At 34.7% G+C, this 16,406-nt stretch overlaps 2 protein-coding genes across 2 annotated transcripts in view; one reads left to right on the forward strand and one right to left on the reverse strand.

Moving 5' to 3' along the window:
• The window catches only part of LOC113232362 (zinc transporter ZIP13 homolog), a 63,741-nt gene that overhangs the window by 27,210 nt on the left and 20,125 nt on the right, over window positions 1-16,406 (reverse strand). The window lies entirely within an intron of this gene.
• Window positions 13,827-16,406, forward strand: part of LOC113232361 — a 3,473-nt gene continuing 893 nt past the window's right edge. The window contains exons 1-2 of the mRNA XM_026467040.1: window positions 13,827-13,953; window positions 15,356-16,385. Coding sequence (XP_026322825.1) covers window positions 13,842-13,953; window positions 15,356-16,385 — 1,142 coding nt within the window. The 5' untranslated portion in view covers window positions 13,827-13,841. The remainder of the gene's footprint in view (window positions 13,954-15,355; window positions 16,386-16,406) is intronic.

Here is a 16,406-nt window from a genome sequence, read left to right on the forward strand (position 1 = left end):
GTAGTCAGATTTTCGCTGTATCTGTCTTTACGTTAAAAGCTGAATGTAAAAACAATTGAAAGTCGAACAATCAAATATCATGTTTTTTAAGTTAAGCATGTTTTACTTTTCGTGTGAAAAACGTTTTACTCTGAAATCGGACACCATACAGGTTTAATTTTAATTTAAAGTGGCCAGTAAAATAAATCGGCAATTTCATATTTAAACCCCTATTATTAGACATAACTGGTTGAAGACTGTACCACCTCAGTCAATGTTACCATGCTACCTGTAAAGGGCCCGAATCGTCGGTTTGTTTGAAAAAACAAATATACGCGATTTAAATCCGGAAAAATAGTTTAATTTCCTATGTGTAACAATCGCGAAAACCTAAGAACTCGATATAATCAGTGTATGTCCTCAATTTTACCATATACTTTTACCAAAGTGATTGATTCCTCATTTTCACTGTTATACGGAATCAACCAAAGCCATTGTATAGACTCTTAGCCGACGAGCATGTATAAAAGCATTGAGGAGTGTTGATGAGGCAAAAGATTTGCGTCAGGATCTTTGTGTGCAAGATTTTGCAAGTGTTTTATATTGAAACTAAATTACCTCATTATCATCAACAAACTTAAGAGTTATTATACTCTTGTCGGTGGAGCATCTTCCAGTCATCCCTCTCATAATCCAGCTCCTTGACCTCCTTATATGACGCGACACCGGCCTTTTCCTTTATTTGGTCTTCCCCTCTTCCACTCGATATTTCATTCCAAAATTATTAATTTAAGACCTTAAAGTAGTTGTCGTGTCGTATCAAATATCCAATCATTTTCCCGCGTCTATGCTCTATAGCATTCAGGATCGTTCTTTTCTCGTTTACCATTCTCATTGGTTTTCTCTTCTATCCAACTTATGCCCTTCATTCTCCTCCAGCACCACATGTCAAAAGCTTGTAATCTGTCCCTATCTCTTCGTAAATTAAGTTTTTTACATTACCTACCTATTTTAAATTACCTTATTTTATAATATTAAGTGACGGGACGAACAAGTCGTAAGCATGATGGTAAGCTACACGCCTATCAATAACAGTTGCAGTGCCACTCAGAGCTTTAATTGCAAATATCTGACGAGGGACAGGGTGACCCTGAGACATAAGTCCCATAAGCCTGTAATTTCACCAGAAAACCTACCTATTGTAATAACGTACACATTTTATACACCTACTTACGATTATAGTATTAAGCTTATCATTACAACCCAAAACAATACATTCGTTTCGCATAACCGAGCGGAATGTATGGGTATTGCGTATCAATTAAATTAATTTAATTTTTCATTTACATCATGAGATAATATTTCTTTTTTATTTCTTTAATTGAAATGCAAAAGATTTAATTTCATACAAATAAATGATAAAAATATCTTTTTATGTGTTTAAAATGTGTACGTTATTTCAATAGGTAGGTAAAATTAGTGCCAAGAAAACAACTATAATACAATTAATACATCGACTTTCAAAATCTTAGAATTCTTTGTGTGTAAGATTTTGTTACAAACTATTGTCTCAAAAAATAATATTGTTATTGTGTTTATATGTAGCACTTAACCATTTAGAAAATAAAGTGAGACAACCTGGGGGCCTACTATGAGCTCTTAGAGCACTCCTATTTAAGCCTGTAAGTTAGATTGCCTGTCAAATTCGTACTATGACCTCACGAAAACAATTCACTGTCCATGCAGTTTACGTTCCCCATTCGATATCCGTTCACCTTTTCTTTCGTAGCAAAATCGTATCATGACGTGCAAACATCTGTAAAAATAAGCAATTCAAAAAAAGTTACTCCGTGACTAACTTTTATTAGACTTTGTTACATTTTTAAGAAATTTCGTTTATTTTATTATATTTTCAGTTTCATAATTATTTGTTATCTATAAAGGCTATATAGCCAATTATCATTATATAAACTCTATTTTTGAGCGTTTTTTGAATATTTTAGTTCGAATTCCCAATCTTTAAAGTATTGTTGATAAATTATTGGCATGAATGTTCTTGCAATTTTTAAATGGAATTTTAATCATTTTAATAATTTTATTGACCGAAAATCGTAAAATAACTTTTAAATAGTGTCAAATTTGACTTTAATGCAATCAATGAAAATGTACGAATACAAGATACGTTCCAAATTATGTTATCAAATTACAAACTCACCTTATTAATTTCAATGATAATGACTAAACATTACAATTGTAATTCACAACTTTTATTCATAAATTGACTCACCTTATTCATAGTTACTTACTTACAGGCTTAAACTCAACTTTTCTTTCAATTGCCTCCGTGGCCGAACGGTACTATACCGGACTGCCACGCAGAGGTCCCAGGTTCGATTCCCGGGCAGGGAGAAATATCTGTATGGTCTACATTTATTTCTCTCGTGAGTTTGGGTGTAATTTGTGGTTGTCTATGTGTGTGTCCATGGCACCCGCGACACAGGGTTTCCCTAGTGTTGAGTGTGTGAGCGTGTGCGTTATAAAATAGGATTGCTCTAAGAGCTCATAGTAGGCCCCCTGCTTTCTGGAATATTTAGAAAATAAACAGTAAAAAAGAAATTTGATATGCAATGATGATAAATGAGTGTGTCTTAATACTAAGAAAACGTTCATGCTTTAGGTAAATTAACTCCCTCAGTTCCGATCACTGACAATTAACGCACACACTAACGTACACACTCACAATAAACCTTTAGAACAAAGTTTTTGTTTCACTATAGTTTTAAACCACAAACATATATCTAGATAGATGCCGCAAGTACAGCAATTTGTATGAAAACCAAGGGTGCCACATTTTTTGTACCCAATATGATTTTTTTTTATTAATTGTTTTGGCTTGGATACAAGTCCTTTGAGACACGTCTTCGTTTAATTATCGGGATCCTCAGTAATATTTGCCATTATAGTTCTAAATTCTAATACATTATGTTTTCACTTTTTCATAAATTTACTTAAAATTAACTTAGTTCACTTATTTGGGTTTATTAGACTTTTAAGTGGTATTTTAATGATAAATCCTTTTGTAATTTGGTTTAAAATAAGGAATGTAGTTCTAACTTTCTTCATCCCTATTTCTTTCTTCGTTTTTCTTCATAACATACTTAAAATAAAAATAATCTTTGTAAAATCTGTACTCGTAACTTCAAAAACCCGCCATTTTTATACCCACTATGACGTCACAAGAACTATTTAGTGATGAAAACCTCCTTCCACTCGCTCTAAATCGATTGATTGAACGGAATACACGTAAATACGCGTATTCAATTCAATTAATCGATTCTAAATAGAATAATTTTTGTTCAAGTATTTGTTGATTACATGTAGTCTTAATATTAATATAGTAGAAAAATACTAGAATAAGATAGTTAAGTCCTAAGTAATAAAAATTTTACTTGTTTTAAAAAAAATGTTGATTACTTAAAAAAAAATAGTCTTTAATTGTTAATCGACTTCAATTATTAAAATTATTGTCCTTCTAATAAAACGAGTTTTTTTTTTAAGTATCTTTTTGTAATAGAAAATCTTATCGATTAACTTAAATAATGAAAATGCACATCAATATATGAACTTGCGACTGCCTTAATTAATTTTACTACATGGTTTTCTGTTGATAATTGATCAAACTGATGAATGGCAAGACAAATGAAAATGTTATTGCTGACAAAATATGGTAAAATCAGACGAGTTTACTTAATGACGGCCTCGTGTGAAATTTTTGTGATTTGTTTATTATTTCTCGGTTTTCTAACTCTGCTACTCTGCATATTTGGATCTACGAGTAGCATCTTAAGTGGGATAAACTAGACCACCTTTGTCCTCGAAAGCAACGAACTAATACGTACAACCAACTCCAGGTTTTAGTAAAGACAGCGCACTGTTAATTCTTTGCATTATATATATATATATATTTTGTATTACTCGTACTACATATCCGGCGATGTATGTAATTATTTGCTCACTGTATTCGGACATTCTAGGCAACGTGCTGCAAAAATTATCGAATTTACAGATACTACTTATAATAGATACTACAAAACTGAAAAAAAAAACGAAACGTTACTAAACGTTATAACAAAAGAGTTATAGAATATTTTTATAATATTGCTAAGGTCATAATAATTTTCGTCCCTTTGATTTTAAAATCGATCACAATCGAGAACAGTGTTGCCTAACGTATCACTAAATGTTAAATTTGGCCAGAGAAAGGTACAAGCGTCCGTACCACGAAACTGAATGCAATAAAAAAGTACGTTCGTTCAATATTCATGGCGTATTAACAAAGGATCACAAATGTACCGCACACGTAAAAGCCGCAATGTATTACAAATCATGGGGTATACACTCGGTAGCATATTTGTTTTCTTGAAATTCATACAAAACCAAAATAATTGTTTTTAAAATTAATTATGCATCTTCTGATTACAAAATCACTTGCCCGTAGAAGCAAACGTCCCAGTTTACCCGTTTGCCCACAGTTACGATATTTTTGCAGTTTATAATGGCACAGTTATGCATTTTTCGCGTTTCCGACTGGTAATAACGGTCGAGCGCGATCTGAAGTGTAGCAGCGGTAACTAAGTGAAATTCACTTACCTTGGGCACGCGAAGTACGTACACTTGCGGCGTCTTTCTAAAGAAATATCTGTGTTTCGAACCTTGTAAATGGGACATTTTAAATATCACCTGGAATCCTATCATAGAAGTGTATAATTGCCCCTTAAATGAAAGTGATTTTTTTTACAATATCAAGTGACGAGATGAAAAAGTCGTGGGCCTGTGATGAGCTACACGCCTGTCTTATAACAGTTGCAGTGACAATCAGGGTCGTATTCCAGAACTCTACACAATACTCAAGTCAGGACTTGAGTATTACAGTGAGCACTGAAAATCATACTCAAGTCCTTGCCATTAGGGTCGTATTTCCAGTGCTTGAAATCATACTCAAGTCTGCTCAAGTCCTGACTTGAGCATTGAGTAGAGTTCTGGAATACGACCCTCAGAGTTTTAAATCACAAAGATCTGAGACGCAGTGCCACTGCGCCTCAGACATATGAATGCTCACCCTGAGACATATGTATGTTGAAAAGTCCCATGTGCCTGTAAATTCACCAGCACCCTTACCCTTCAAAGCCGGAACACAGTAATGCTGCCATTACAGCTTGGCGGCAGAAATAGGTAAGGTGGGATTACTACCCTGGACACCCCACTTCACAAGGAGCTCTACTGCTACTAATTTTGCGAACACGACTGTCAAGAACAGCTAGTATACTTTTATTCCTCGTGTTAATGTTGTGTCTGTCACTATTTATTTTTCATAAAAAATAGATAGTTACAGTACTTACGAACTAACTACTGGTTGCTAACCAGTCAAGTAACATCCAGCCAGACCCCACAAAAGGATTTGACCTGTATTAGCGGATAGTAACTGCTGCCGCTTTGGCGGGCCAGCACCAATCGTATTTTTAATGGCATTCTTTTATGGCTTACGAAGATACAAAAAGGAACTATATGGTCTCAAAACCAGTTCAGTACAACTGTTAATTTGTGACCCAGAAAAGAAAAAGTTGTGTAATATAGTCCATTTGTTTAGATACTTAACTAAATGTAAATAATCTTGAGATGTCTATTTATAAAATATGTATACATTTATAAAATAATTTTTCTTTACCTTCAAATACAAATACTTAGCTTCATATGAAATTGCATGCCTATTTTTATACTTATTGATTTGTAACGTATATGGTTCAATAAAAAGATGTATGAAGATTGTTTACATTTAGTTAAGTACCTAAACAAATGGACTATAGCTGTATTGTCTCGAGTTTGCGTTTGTAGTACCGCCGTTCTTTCCGATTTCCATAACACAAGTGCTTTAGTTACTTTACAAACGACGAAAAGTTTAATACCCGACTAATACTACTTTTATTGGATAATTAATTCTACAGTGTCGATGACTTTCTTTTGAAACAATTTTTTGAAAAAATTACATTTCGTTTTACTTGACTTCGTTGTATTTAGGCAAGCAGTATTTATACTACTTTATTTTATATTCATTATTATTGTTTATTATTGCATAGTACCAACGATTCTTCAGGTATTGCAATTAATAACATTTGATACCTATAATACTCGTTGTTTGCAATACTTATTTTTTTAAAGATCATGATGTTTTTACTACCATGATATTCATATATTTTTTTTGTGAAAATATTCGACGAGTTTGTTATTATTATTGATACGAAGATTGAACAAACAGAAAAATTCTTTCGATCCGACGTCTGTAGTCTTTTAGTAGCTGTTAAGGTACCGGTCCGAGTGAAGAAATTTTCATAAGTTACTCACAAAGTAGGGCTACGGTAAAAAGCCGTATAAGCCCAATACAAAGATGTCACTGTAACAGATATATTATAGATATATTCGTAAGAATGGCTGACTCGATCTGTAGCCACGGTGAAGCAACAGACATTGGCTCGACTCTAGTCGGATCGAAGGATTTTCTGTGTTGGCTCGATCTTTGTATATTAATGCTAATACTCATTATATGCTTTATAATTAGACTGCTGAAGTATATAGACACAAAAAAATTATTTTATTATAATTTATAACGCTCATGAAACCAAATACAGCTCAAAATTGTGGAATTAAGAATACATGTATAATCCATTCAGGATCTTATTGCGAATAAGGTGATTGATTATTTTTCTTTAAACATAATACTCAATTATCCGTTTATAAACGAGAAGTATGTAATGGAAAGCCTTAAAAAAAATATGAATAAAAATGGGATAATTTTATTTGATCCTCAAATAAATAATTTATCTATTGTAAAAGTGTACTTTTTTAAATAAACGATATTTTTTTATGATTGATATATGCATTAATTGTTCCGTCTATTTTGTGAGTATATAATTGTTGATATACGGATAAATTATAAATGAGCTGCACTCAAAGTAACACTATTACTAAGCACACTAAATTCATATTTGGTATTAAAAAATGATTTGATCCTCTTTTTTTATTATTGACCTTTTCTTTTAACGATTGATGACTTTTACAACCAGTATATCTTTTGATATTGATCTCCTAATAAATCTTGGTTGATTAGTTGCACCCTCCACTCAGTAGGTTAGGTTAGTATATGAAAAAGCAGAGGCCATTTCAGAATAAATTATACTATAATTGATATAATATTAGTATGCAAATATAAAAACATTTTAGTTTAAAAAATAAGATTCTAAATTTTATTTTTATTGCTCATTTGTCTTCTTTTTGAGGTCCAAACATAAAACTACCAAAATTAATTTAAACATATTTATCATTTTTTTTATGTAGCTCAGGGGTAGGTACTATGGGCTCATGAAAATTTTCGTAGTATGACTTTCTAAGATTTTGAGTGTAATTTAACAGCTCAGCGGAGCTTCGCTCGGCTTCACTGCTTTTGGTGATGAAGCACCATGCAAGACGACTATTTATAGCTGGTTTGCAGAATTCAAACACGGTCGTGTGAATCTCAGTGACGAATTTCGTGATGGTCGCCCACGGTTGTGAACAACAAAAACATCGATGCTGTGCGCCGTATGATTAAAACAAACAAGCATGTGACATACCCTGAGTTTCGGGCATCCTTAGGCATAGGCATTTGTCAAATACAATTACACAAACATTTGGGTGTGAAAAAGCTGAGCTCTCTCGATGGATCCCACACAATTTGACTGAGGCTCAAAAAACGGATCGCGTCACTTGGTGCAATGCCATGCTTACCAGATTCAACGAAGGGGCGTCAAATTTGGTGTGGAGCATAGGAACAGGTGACGAAACATGGATTTATAGTTACGATCCCACAACAAAGCAGCAACCAACCAACCAAAGTGGCGCGCGTGCAAAGTGCTTCTAAGTGGATGATTGCTTCTTTTTTAATAAAACTGGACACTTGGGTACTGTTGCTTTGGAGAATCTTTGTTACGTGAATAGTGATTGGTACACGACCATTTCTTTGCCGGCAGTTATTGACTAACTCCGTAAAAATAACCGTAAACACCGTATCATTTTCCACCACGATAATGCCAGTTCTCACACGGCCAGACGGACAAATGAATTTTTGAAGGTGAACAACGTTAACCTTATGAGCCATCCCGCGTACAGTCTCGACCTGGCGCCTTGTGACGTTTATTTATTTCCAAAAATTAAGAACCATTTACGCGGTCACCTGAAGAAGCTGTCGTAATATGTCGATTTTCATCACCCGAAGAGAAAGAGTATGAAAATTATGTTTCAGAGATTGTCACGGAGGAGTGGCATAAATGCTTTCAAAATTGGTTCATTCGTATGAAAAAGTGCATTAACGCTAACGGAGAATATTTTGAAAAGCAATAACTTATAGTGCGCCTCACGTACAAGTGGAAAGAGCTAGTAAACAGATTTGTATTTGCTTTGAAGAACATTTGGCAAGTAGTAACTTTACAGGCAGCCATAACAGCTAAAAACAATGACATTTCTGTACTAGGCTACAAATGGTTATGTGGATGCAGCTTTACGTTATGGTATAAGTAATATTCAGACTTTAATATTTTATGCACTATATGACCATATCCCATGATATTATACTATGCTCACTGACCATATCTATGTATGACCTTCTTTACTATTTAATTTGAGGTTCTGGACAAGGCAAACAAAATTACAAGTGAGTTAGCGAGTTCGCAAAGCCATTGCTTTTTGGTTTTTGAACGGTGGCTGACACACGTCCGTACATTTAGATCGAAAAAAATGCAATTAGTTAATGACTTTTTTATAAATATTTTTGTGGTAGTTTTTTTATACTGTTTTTTATGGTACCAAGTGACGTGCGTTATTATTATTATTATTTTTTTTGGTAGAAATGCTATCCGCGAAGACCCAATAATAAAACCACCTTTTGTTTTCTGTTCTCAAATCAAAATGTTATGACTTAGTGGAATCTGGTAAATTTTTGGACACGCTTCTAACTTTATTCTTTTTTTACTAATGGAATGAACGCTATCTGGCGGCCGCCACTGTAACGAAATTAATCCAAAAAACTTCTATATATTCGTTTTAGTTCGCTTCAAACAAATAGATGGAGTTGTGAGCACATTCTGAAATAAGATAGAATAACAATTGATGTTTGTCAACATATGAACATTTTTATAAATCGATTTTTGCATTTATTCGCTACTATAGACAGACCATATAGTCTGTTCTCGTACGCTGCGATATTGTCTCGATTTCGAAATAACTAATGAACGGCCAAATAAATGAATCGACAAATGATAATATAAGCAAAATCTGTATTAAACAGAAAAATGAAAAAACAATATTGTAGGTATCAATGCATACCGTAACTCGAAAAATTTAATCACTTTTGATCTTAATACTAACAAACAATAACTGTCAACGAATTGGTACACGAAAGTCAAGAGCATAGCCTTTGTTTTATTAATATTACTATGTGACAAAATGCATTGTAATAATAATAACGCTGACACATTTCAGTGCCAAAATAACGTGTCAGAAGTCAAATTTGGGACAATATTTTGCCCATATTATATTTGTTGTTATATTATTGAACCGTATTGCTGCCCACGACTTCGCATGCGACATCCTGGAACATGACTATAGAAAAGGAACAGAGACATACAACCGCACTATGACAGGTACACTAGTACAGTCAAGAGCACATCAAGCGTGACAATTTGTACTTTGGACCGTTCTTATCGTAAGCGGCATAGAGTTGGATTGAAGTCTTAAGTGTCAAGTTTGACGTGCTCTTGACCTAGTACAAGCTTGAGGCGCATGTGTAAGTGAGCGTCGGCGGCTTCATCGCTTACGGAGAGAAACTTGTCTAAACCGGCTCGGACGGTGCAAGAGCTCAGGGCTGGCGATATACACGTAGCTCGTCTATTTAGTGTTTTTTGAAATGTATACGCAGTGGCGGATTTGCAGTCTTAGCCGCCCTTAGCCCTGGGCCATGTAGTTAGTACCAGCCACCCCTTTCTCAGTACTCGTCATATACTGATAGACATATCTATATTTTATAAATAAAATGTACGAAAATTATTTAGGAAGATTATTGTTATACGGTGTGCAGTGCGGCCCGCCATAATGTGCGTGAGCCTTTAGAATATTTAGGTACTTTGAGTTATTTCTTATTATCATCAGTTAATTTTTTGTCACGACTGGCCGCCCCTAAAACCTGGCCGCTCTCGGCTCGGCTCGGGCCTACTGGGCGTTAGGGCAAATCCGCCACTGTGTATACGTTGCCGTATACACAGTGCAGTAAGTAACGACTTGTTCAGTCATTATATTATTTCACTGAACAAAATGTTCACATGAATTGACTTATATATTTTATACATAATATTTTTAATAAGTGTTTATAAAAAAGTGCAAATATGGTTTACTGTACTGTGTGTAAAACAATAACGGAACGAAAAAAAACATACCAGTTTATAGGTATATCAACGGACTAAACAAGGTAAACAAGAACTTGATTACAATTTTTAATATCGAAATGAAATGAAATGAAATGAAATGAAGTAAGTTTTATTTGCATTGAATAGGTTTTTTACAGGATGGTAGTTGTTACATTTGAGTAGGTACTGCTATTCAGCCATTATACAAAAGCATGCAAAATTTAGTCTTTTAGGTAGTCATTTACACTATAATAACCTTTTTTAATTAAATATTTATACAATTCAGATGTCATTCTTTTATATGTCAAGTTTTTTATTTCTATTGGCAACTTATTATAAATTCTCATGCACATATAATATGAACTTTTTAAGTACAGTGTAGTCTTAGGTATATTTTCAGCGACAAGTCTATTTGGGTGTCTTTTCGCGCGTGGATTAATATCTATCGATTTTTTAAACAGTTGTGAATGCTCTTTAACAAATTTGCAAACTTCATATATATACATGGAAGGTAAGGTCAAAATATTTAAATCCTTAAACAGCGGCTTGCAAGATTACCGTGGGCCAATGCCGCACATTGCTCGAATACACTTTTTTTGAGTTACAAAAGCTCGCTCTACATATGTTCCATTACCCCATATAATCAATCCGTAACGTAGTACCGACGCAATGTAGCCGTGATAGGCAAACAAGCATATTCTTTTAGAGGCAACTCGTCTTAATCCACGAAGGACGTACACAAATCTGTTTATTTTGCTGCAGATGCTGTCAATATGATTGGTAAAGCTCAGTTTTTTATCTATTAGAATACCCAAAAATTTTACTGTCTCTAAACTTTGTATGATCTTTCCATCATATTTTATAGTAATATTCATTGGTGTACGTCTCTTAACAGCAAATTGGACATATTTAGTTTTATCCAAATTCACATGTAGATTGTTTCTATTTAACCAAACTATTACAGATTTCATTGTGTCATTAATTTCGGCTTCATAATGATTGACGTCGTTATTATTTGAGTTGATGACTATTGCAATGTCATCTGCAAACATGACAATTTTGTGCTGAGTTATCAGGGGCAGGTCATTAAATCAAGCAGGTCAATTTGTACAACAAAAATAGTAATGGGCCAAGTATGCTTCCCTGAGGAACACCAAACTTATTGAAATCATTAGTCGAACAGCATGTGGTAATATTTTTATTTTGATCCAGGTAGCTTAACTCCACCCGTTGCTGTCTGCTATATAGGTACGACCTAAACCAACTCAGTGCTATGCCCCTAATACCATATTTTTCTAATTTGGTCAGCAGTCTCTCATGTGCTACAAAATCGAAAGCTTGAGACATGTCTAGGAACAATACTGTGCTGTGTTTTTGTGTATCAAGAGCTTTGGTCACCATTCCGGCAATATTGAAAACCGCCTCAGCTGTTGATTTTCCCTTTTGAAAGCCGAATTGTTCCGGTCTTATAAGGTTGAATTTTGTGCAATAGTCTATCAATCTAATGTACATGCATTTTTCAAAAACTTTGGCTAATGTCGGGATGAGAGTAATTGGCCGGTAGTTGGATAGTTCCGACTTGTCCCCCTTCTTAAAGATAGGCTTCACTATTGATACCTTTAATACATCAGGAAACATGCCCCTTTCAAAGGATAGATTTATTAAGTATGTTAAGACTGGTGCCAATTCATTCCCGCATTGTTTTAAAATTTTTGTCGAGATTTCATCATAGCCACAGGCATTTGTATTGTTCAAAGATTGTATTATTTTAATAATGTCATAGGTTACGAACGGTTTTATGTAGAACGAATTTAATGTCATTTGTACCTCTGTTAAATTGTCATACTTATGTTTGTCCAATATAATGTTATTATCATTGGTCAAATTTATGAAATGTCGATTAAAAGCTAAAGCCATTTGTAATGGCTCTATCACTCTTGTGTTTTGTATATTTAACTCAGTTATAACCGTAATGGGTGGTTTTTGTACGTTATGGCCCTTTATAACTGCCCACGAGGCCTTACATACATTCTTGTTATGTTTAATAAAATTAGTATTATGTTTCTTTTGGGCATTCAAAATACATCTTTTTAAAATTTTTGAGTAATTTCTATATTTTACTTTATCTGTTTTGTTTTTGCTTTTGTAATACTTAAAACGTAATTCTCTTTTAATTTTACAACACTTTCTTAGCGCTTTAGATACCCATTTAGGACCACTAGTTTTTGTATTAACCTTATAACGGCGTTTGGGATAACAGAGATTATATAATGAAATGAAAATTTCATGGAAATTTCTAAACGCTACATTAATATCTGTTTCATTGAAAACATCATTAAAATTTAATGCTTTAAGGTTCGTAATAAAATAAAATAGATACCTAATACATATACCTCAACATCGAAAGAAAAATCAACCCGGTGTTGCAAAAAACTTTTTAGTATTGATCGTACATGGTGTATTGCAATTGCATTGGTGCGTTGAAAAGCAAAAATAACGACAATGTAAGAACTATTTTGTTTTTATTGGTGTTTATGATTTGGAACATATAGGTACAGTCAATAGCACATCAAGCTGTAAACTTTTGTTAAAATATCGCCTCCAGAAGAACGGAACATCTGTATATATTGTATATAAATATGTATATCTGTATGAAATGAAAAACCTGAACCTTCGTATTTTAATCAATAAACATAATTATTTAATAATCTATACGTAGGCTTAAGTATATGTTACGCATATAATACATTGTTTATTAATTAAAATAAGATGGTTCATGGTTTTTTAATATTGCAGACGACAGGAGTATTTAAAAACAGTAGGGCGAGATCTCTCTTTAAAACTTTTTGATAATAATACGAATTACCAAAATCCTTCATATTCACACACTGGCTTTTACATACTTTAAAATTCCAAATTAACACCTTTGATAATAAATTTAAAATAAATAGAAAGTTTTGCCGTCTCCTGAACTTTACTTACTTTTTAACTCATGTCATCCTGGTGTCTACTGCCTGTACCATCTCATTGTGTCGAGCGTCAAGGACTACTCATGTCTGTGAAACATAAGTATTCTATACATACCAAAAACCGTTTGCGATCGACTGACACCATGTTTTTTTCGAAATATCTCTGCTGTGACATTTTGGATGACATACCATGGACAACAACATGACAAACCTTGACATATGTTTATAGAACCGTAAGCAGCGTGCAGATGGCTGCACTCGTTTCTGTTCTCATTAAAGGCTTAGTTTTCAGTCCCTCTATTCAACGTAGCTTCGCCTGACATCCACACAACAATCCACTTACCATCATACATAATCAAGAAAAATTCAAAATTTAAAGTTTAAAATACATACACGCTTCAGCAATATGGCTTTTGCTTTGAAAAAGGTGCTTTCACAAAGAAATACAATTTTCTTAAAATATGTTAAAAATTGCTCCATTGCTACTACCACGCAGAAAAAAAATCTCGTCATTCGGTGTAAGTATCATGATTTTTCTCTGTTCATCTACCCATCTGGATGTTCTATATTCTATCCAAAATATAGCTTGGTGAAATTGCTTGATTACAAAATGGCGAACATTTTTCCTTTACATCTATCTTTTTTGTTCTGTTGCAATAAATGTTATTTATGAAAGAAATTACTGCACAGCCCTACAATCAGTCAATAGACAGCTGATTCGTCACAAAGGTAGTTCGAGGAATAAACAATCCCACATATGCATTTGCAAGTATTGATCCTTTCTTCTGTAGCAGAGACAACGTTATCGCTCGTTAAAACTATTTTATTTTGTACTAGTTTATTTTGTAAACTATCATGTTACAGGTTTTACTAATCCATTCACATGCATAAAGGTGGTTTTCCACCAGAGACGCAAGACGAGACGAGGAGAGACGAGGATCGAAATGTCACCGGCCTATTCCCTGTAAAAAATGATATTAATAGCTCGCGCGAGTTCGCTATTTTGGATAGTGAAGATTCCGTACTGTTCAGTTCATCTAGCAATAAATACGCGGCTGAAGTAACATGTCCCGTACATTATTATTATTAAATGTGTTAACGGAAGAAGAATCGGATGAAACCATCTTTTTTAAAATCTCAAATCGGACATACCAAACAATCTCGCAATTGACATTAATAACCACCGCGAACTCGCGCGAGACCGTGCGGGCACTCGCGCGATCGCGCCAGAAATAGTGTTTCCGTTGCAGAGTATAATACTCTATGTAGGCAGCAATACGGTTCATTAATATATCAACAAATATAATATTTCAATTCTTGCCTCGCCCATCCTCGTACATCCAGACCATTTCCACCGAAGATGGGCTAGGAGAGAATTGAAATTTTGTCAAATTTTTACAAATTTCAATCCTCGTCTCGTCTCGCCGGTGGAAAAACCACCTTCAGAGTCTTTTCTGTGGCGTTATTTTATTACACACTGGCCGGTGTTTCGCAGTCGCGACGTGTTCACCCCTACATTTTGTAATGTCGTTCACACAAGCGAGTCTTAATTTCATTACCAATAAAATTAAGTAACTATTTTATCAACCTTAATAAAATTTGCTCTTTAGTTATAACTGCTAAGACATGACACGTTTGAACTATATGAAACACAAACGACTGATTTTTTGAAGTCCAACTGAAGTCCTAATGCTTATTATTCATCTAATTTAATATAATGTAATAAATAATATAATAAAATAATAAATTACAGGATATAAGATATTCTATTCTATCTGAAAAACTATACATTTTTTTAAATTAATCTAATAAGAGAAGTAAATAAACTACATCGCTGTTTCACTTCAACTTCCTTACGCCGTTTTTCTGTAGAAGACATATTAGGATATTTGTCATTACATTGAACAATTATCTTTACAGCAAATTCCATTTTGAAGAATGCCAATAATAGAGTAGAGCCAATGGTAGAACAAAGATTGAAGTACCACGTTCTGGCGTCTAGGATGTTGGCGCAAAAGAACCGCAGCAATTTGAAATCGTTACCAACTAGAAGTTGTCACCCGTTGCTGCACACCGCATCCGAGGCGTACCTGCACGTCAACAAGAAAGTATCAATTTCTCGCAAATATGTCCTGAATAGCAAATCTGATGTATCCATCTGGGTAGCAAGGAATGAGAATCTAAACTACTGTCAGCTCCAAAGAATACATAAGCACTTTTCTTCGAAAAGCCATCCTTACTACGCTGTTGCTAACCTCTCGAATAATCCCTGTTTACCCAGCAAACCGACTATGAGCCGAAATTGTTCTGAGCTAGACTCTGCTGTCAAAGCCGACTCAGCTGCCAAAACGGATTCTGCTACCAATGCCGACTCTGCTGCCGATGCCGACTCTGCTGCCAAAGCCGACTCTGCTGCCAAAACAATCTCTGCTGCCAAAGCCGACTCTGCTGCCAAAGTAGACTCTGCTGCCAAAGTAGACTCTGCTGCCAAAGCCGACTCTGCTGCCAAAGCCGACTCTGCTGCCAAAGCTGACTGTGCTGCCAAAGTTGACTGTGCTGCCAAAGTTGACTGTGCTGCCAAAGTTGACTCTGCTGCCAAAGACGACAGTACTGCCAAAGCAGACATCTCTAACAGCCTGTGCAGCTGCCCTGACATACAGATAAATTCACCAATGTTTCAAGGCTTTGACAGAACCACTGCCGAACGTCCTGCAACACGGTACATTTGGCAATACGATCCACAAACGACATTAAAAACGTGTTCCAATTTTACACCATTTTCGCCAACATCTTTTGTCCAATCATGCATGGTAAACTTTCCGTTTAGTGCCCTAGCCAATTCTGCGGGTTGTTGCGGACCTTGCAGTCCTGGTTGTGGGCCTTGTGGATGTGGACTTTGTGGATGCGGACCTTGTGGATGCGGACCTTGTGGATGCGGACCTTGTGGATGCGGACCTTGTGGATGCGGACC

This window comes from Hyposmocoma kahamanoa, unplaced genomic scaffold (genome assembly GCF_003589595.1).
Source record: "Hyposmocoma kahamanoa isolate Upper Pololo Valley unplaced genomic scaffold, ASM358959v1 76, whole genome shotgun sequence".
NCBI classification, from domain to species: domain Eukaryota; kingdom Metazoa; phylum Arthropoda; class Insecta; order Lepidoptera; family Cosmopterigidae; genus Hyposmocoma; species Hyposmocoma kahamanoa.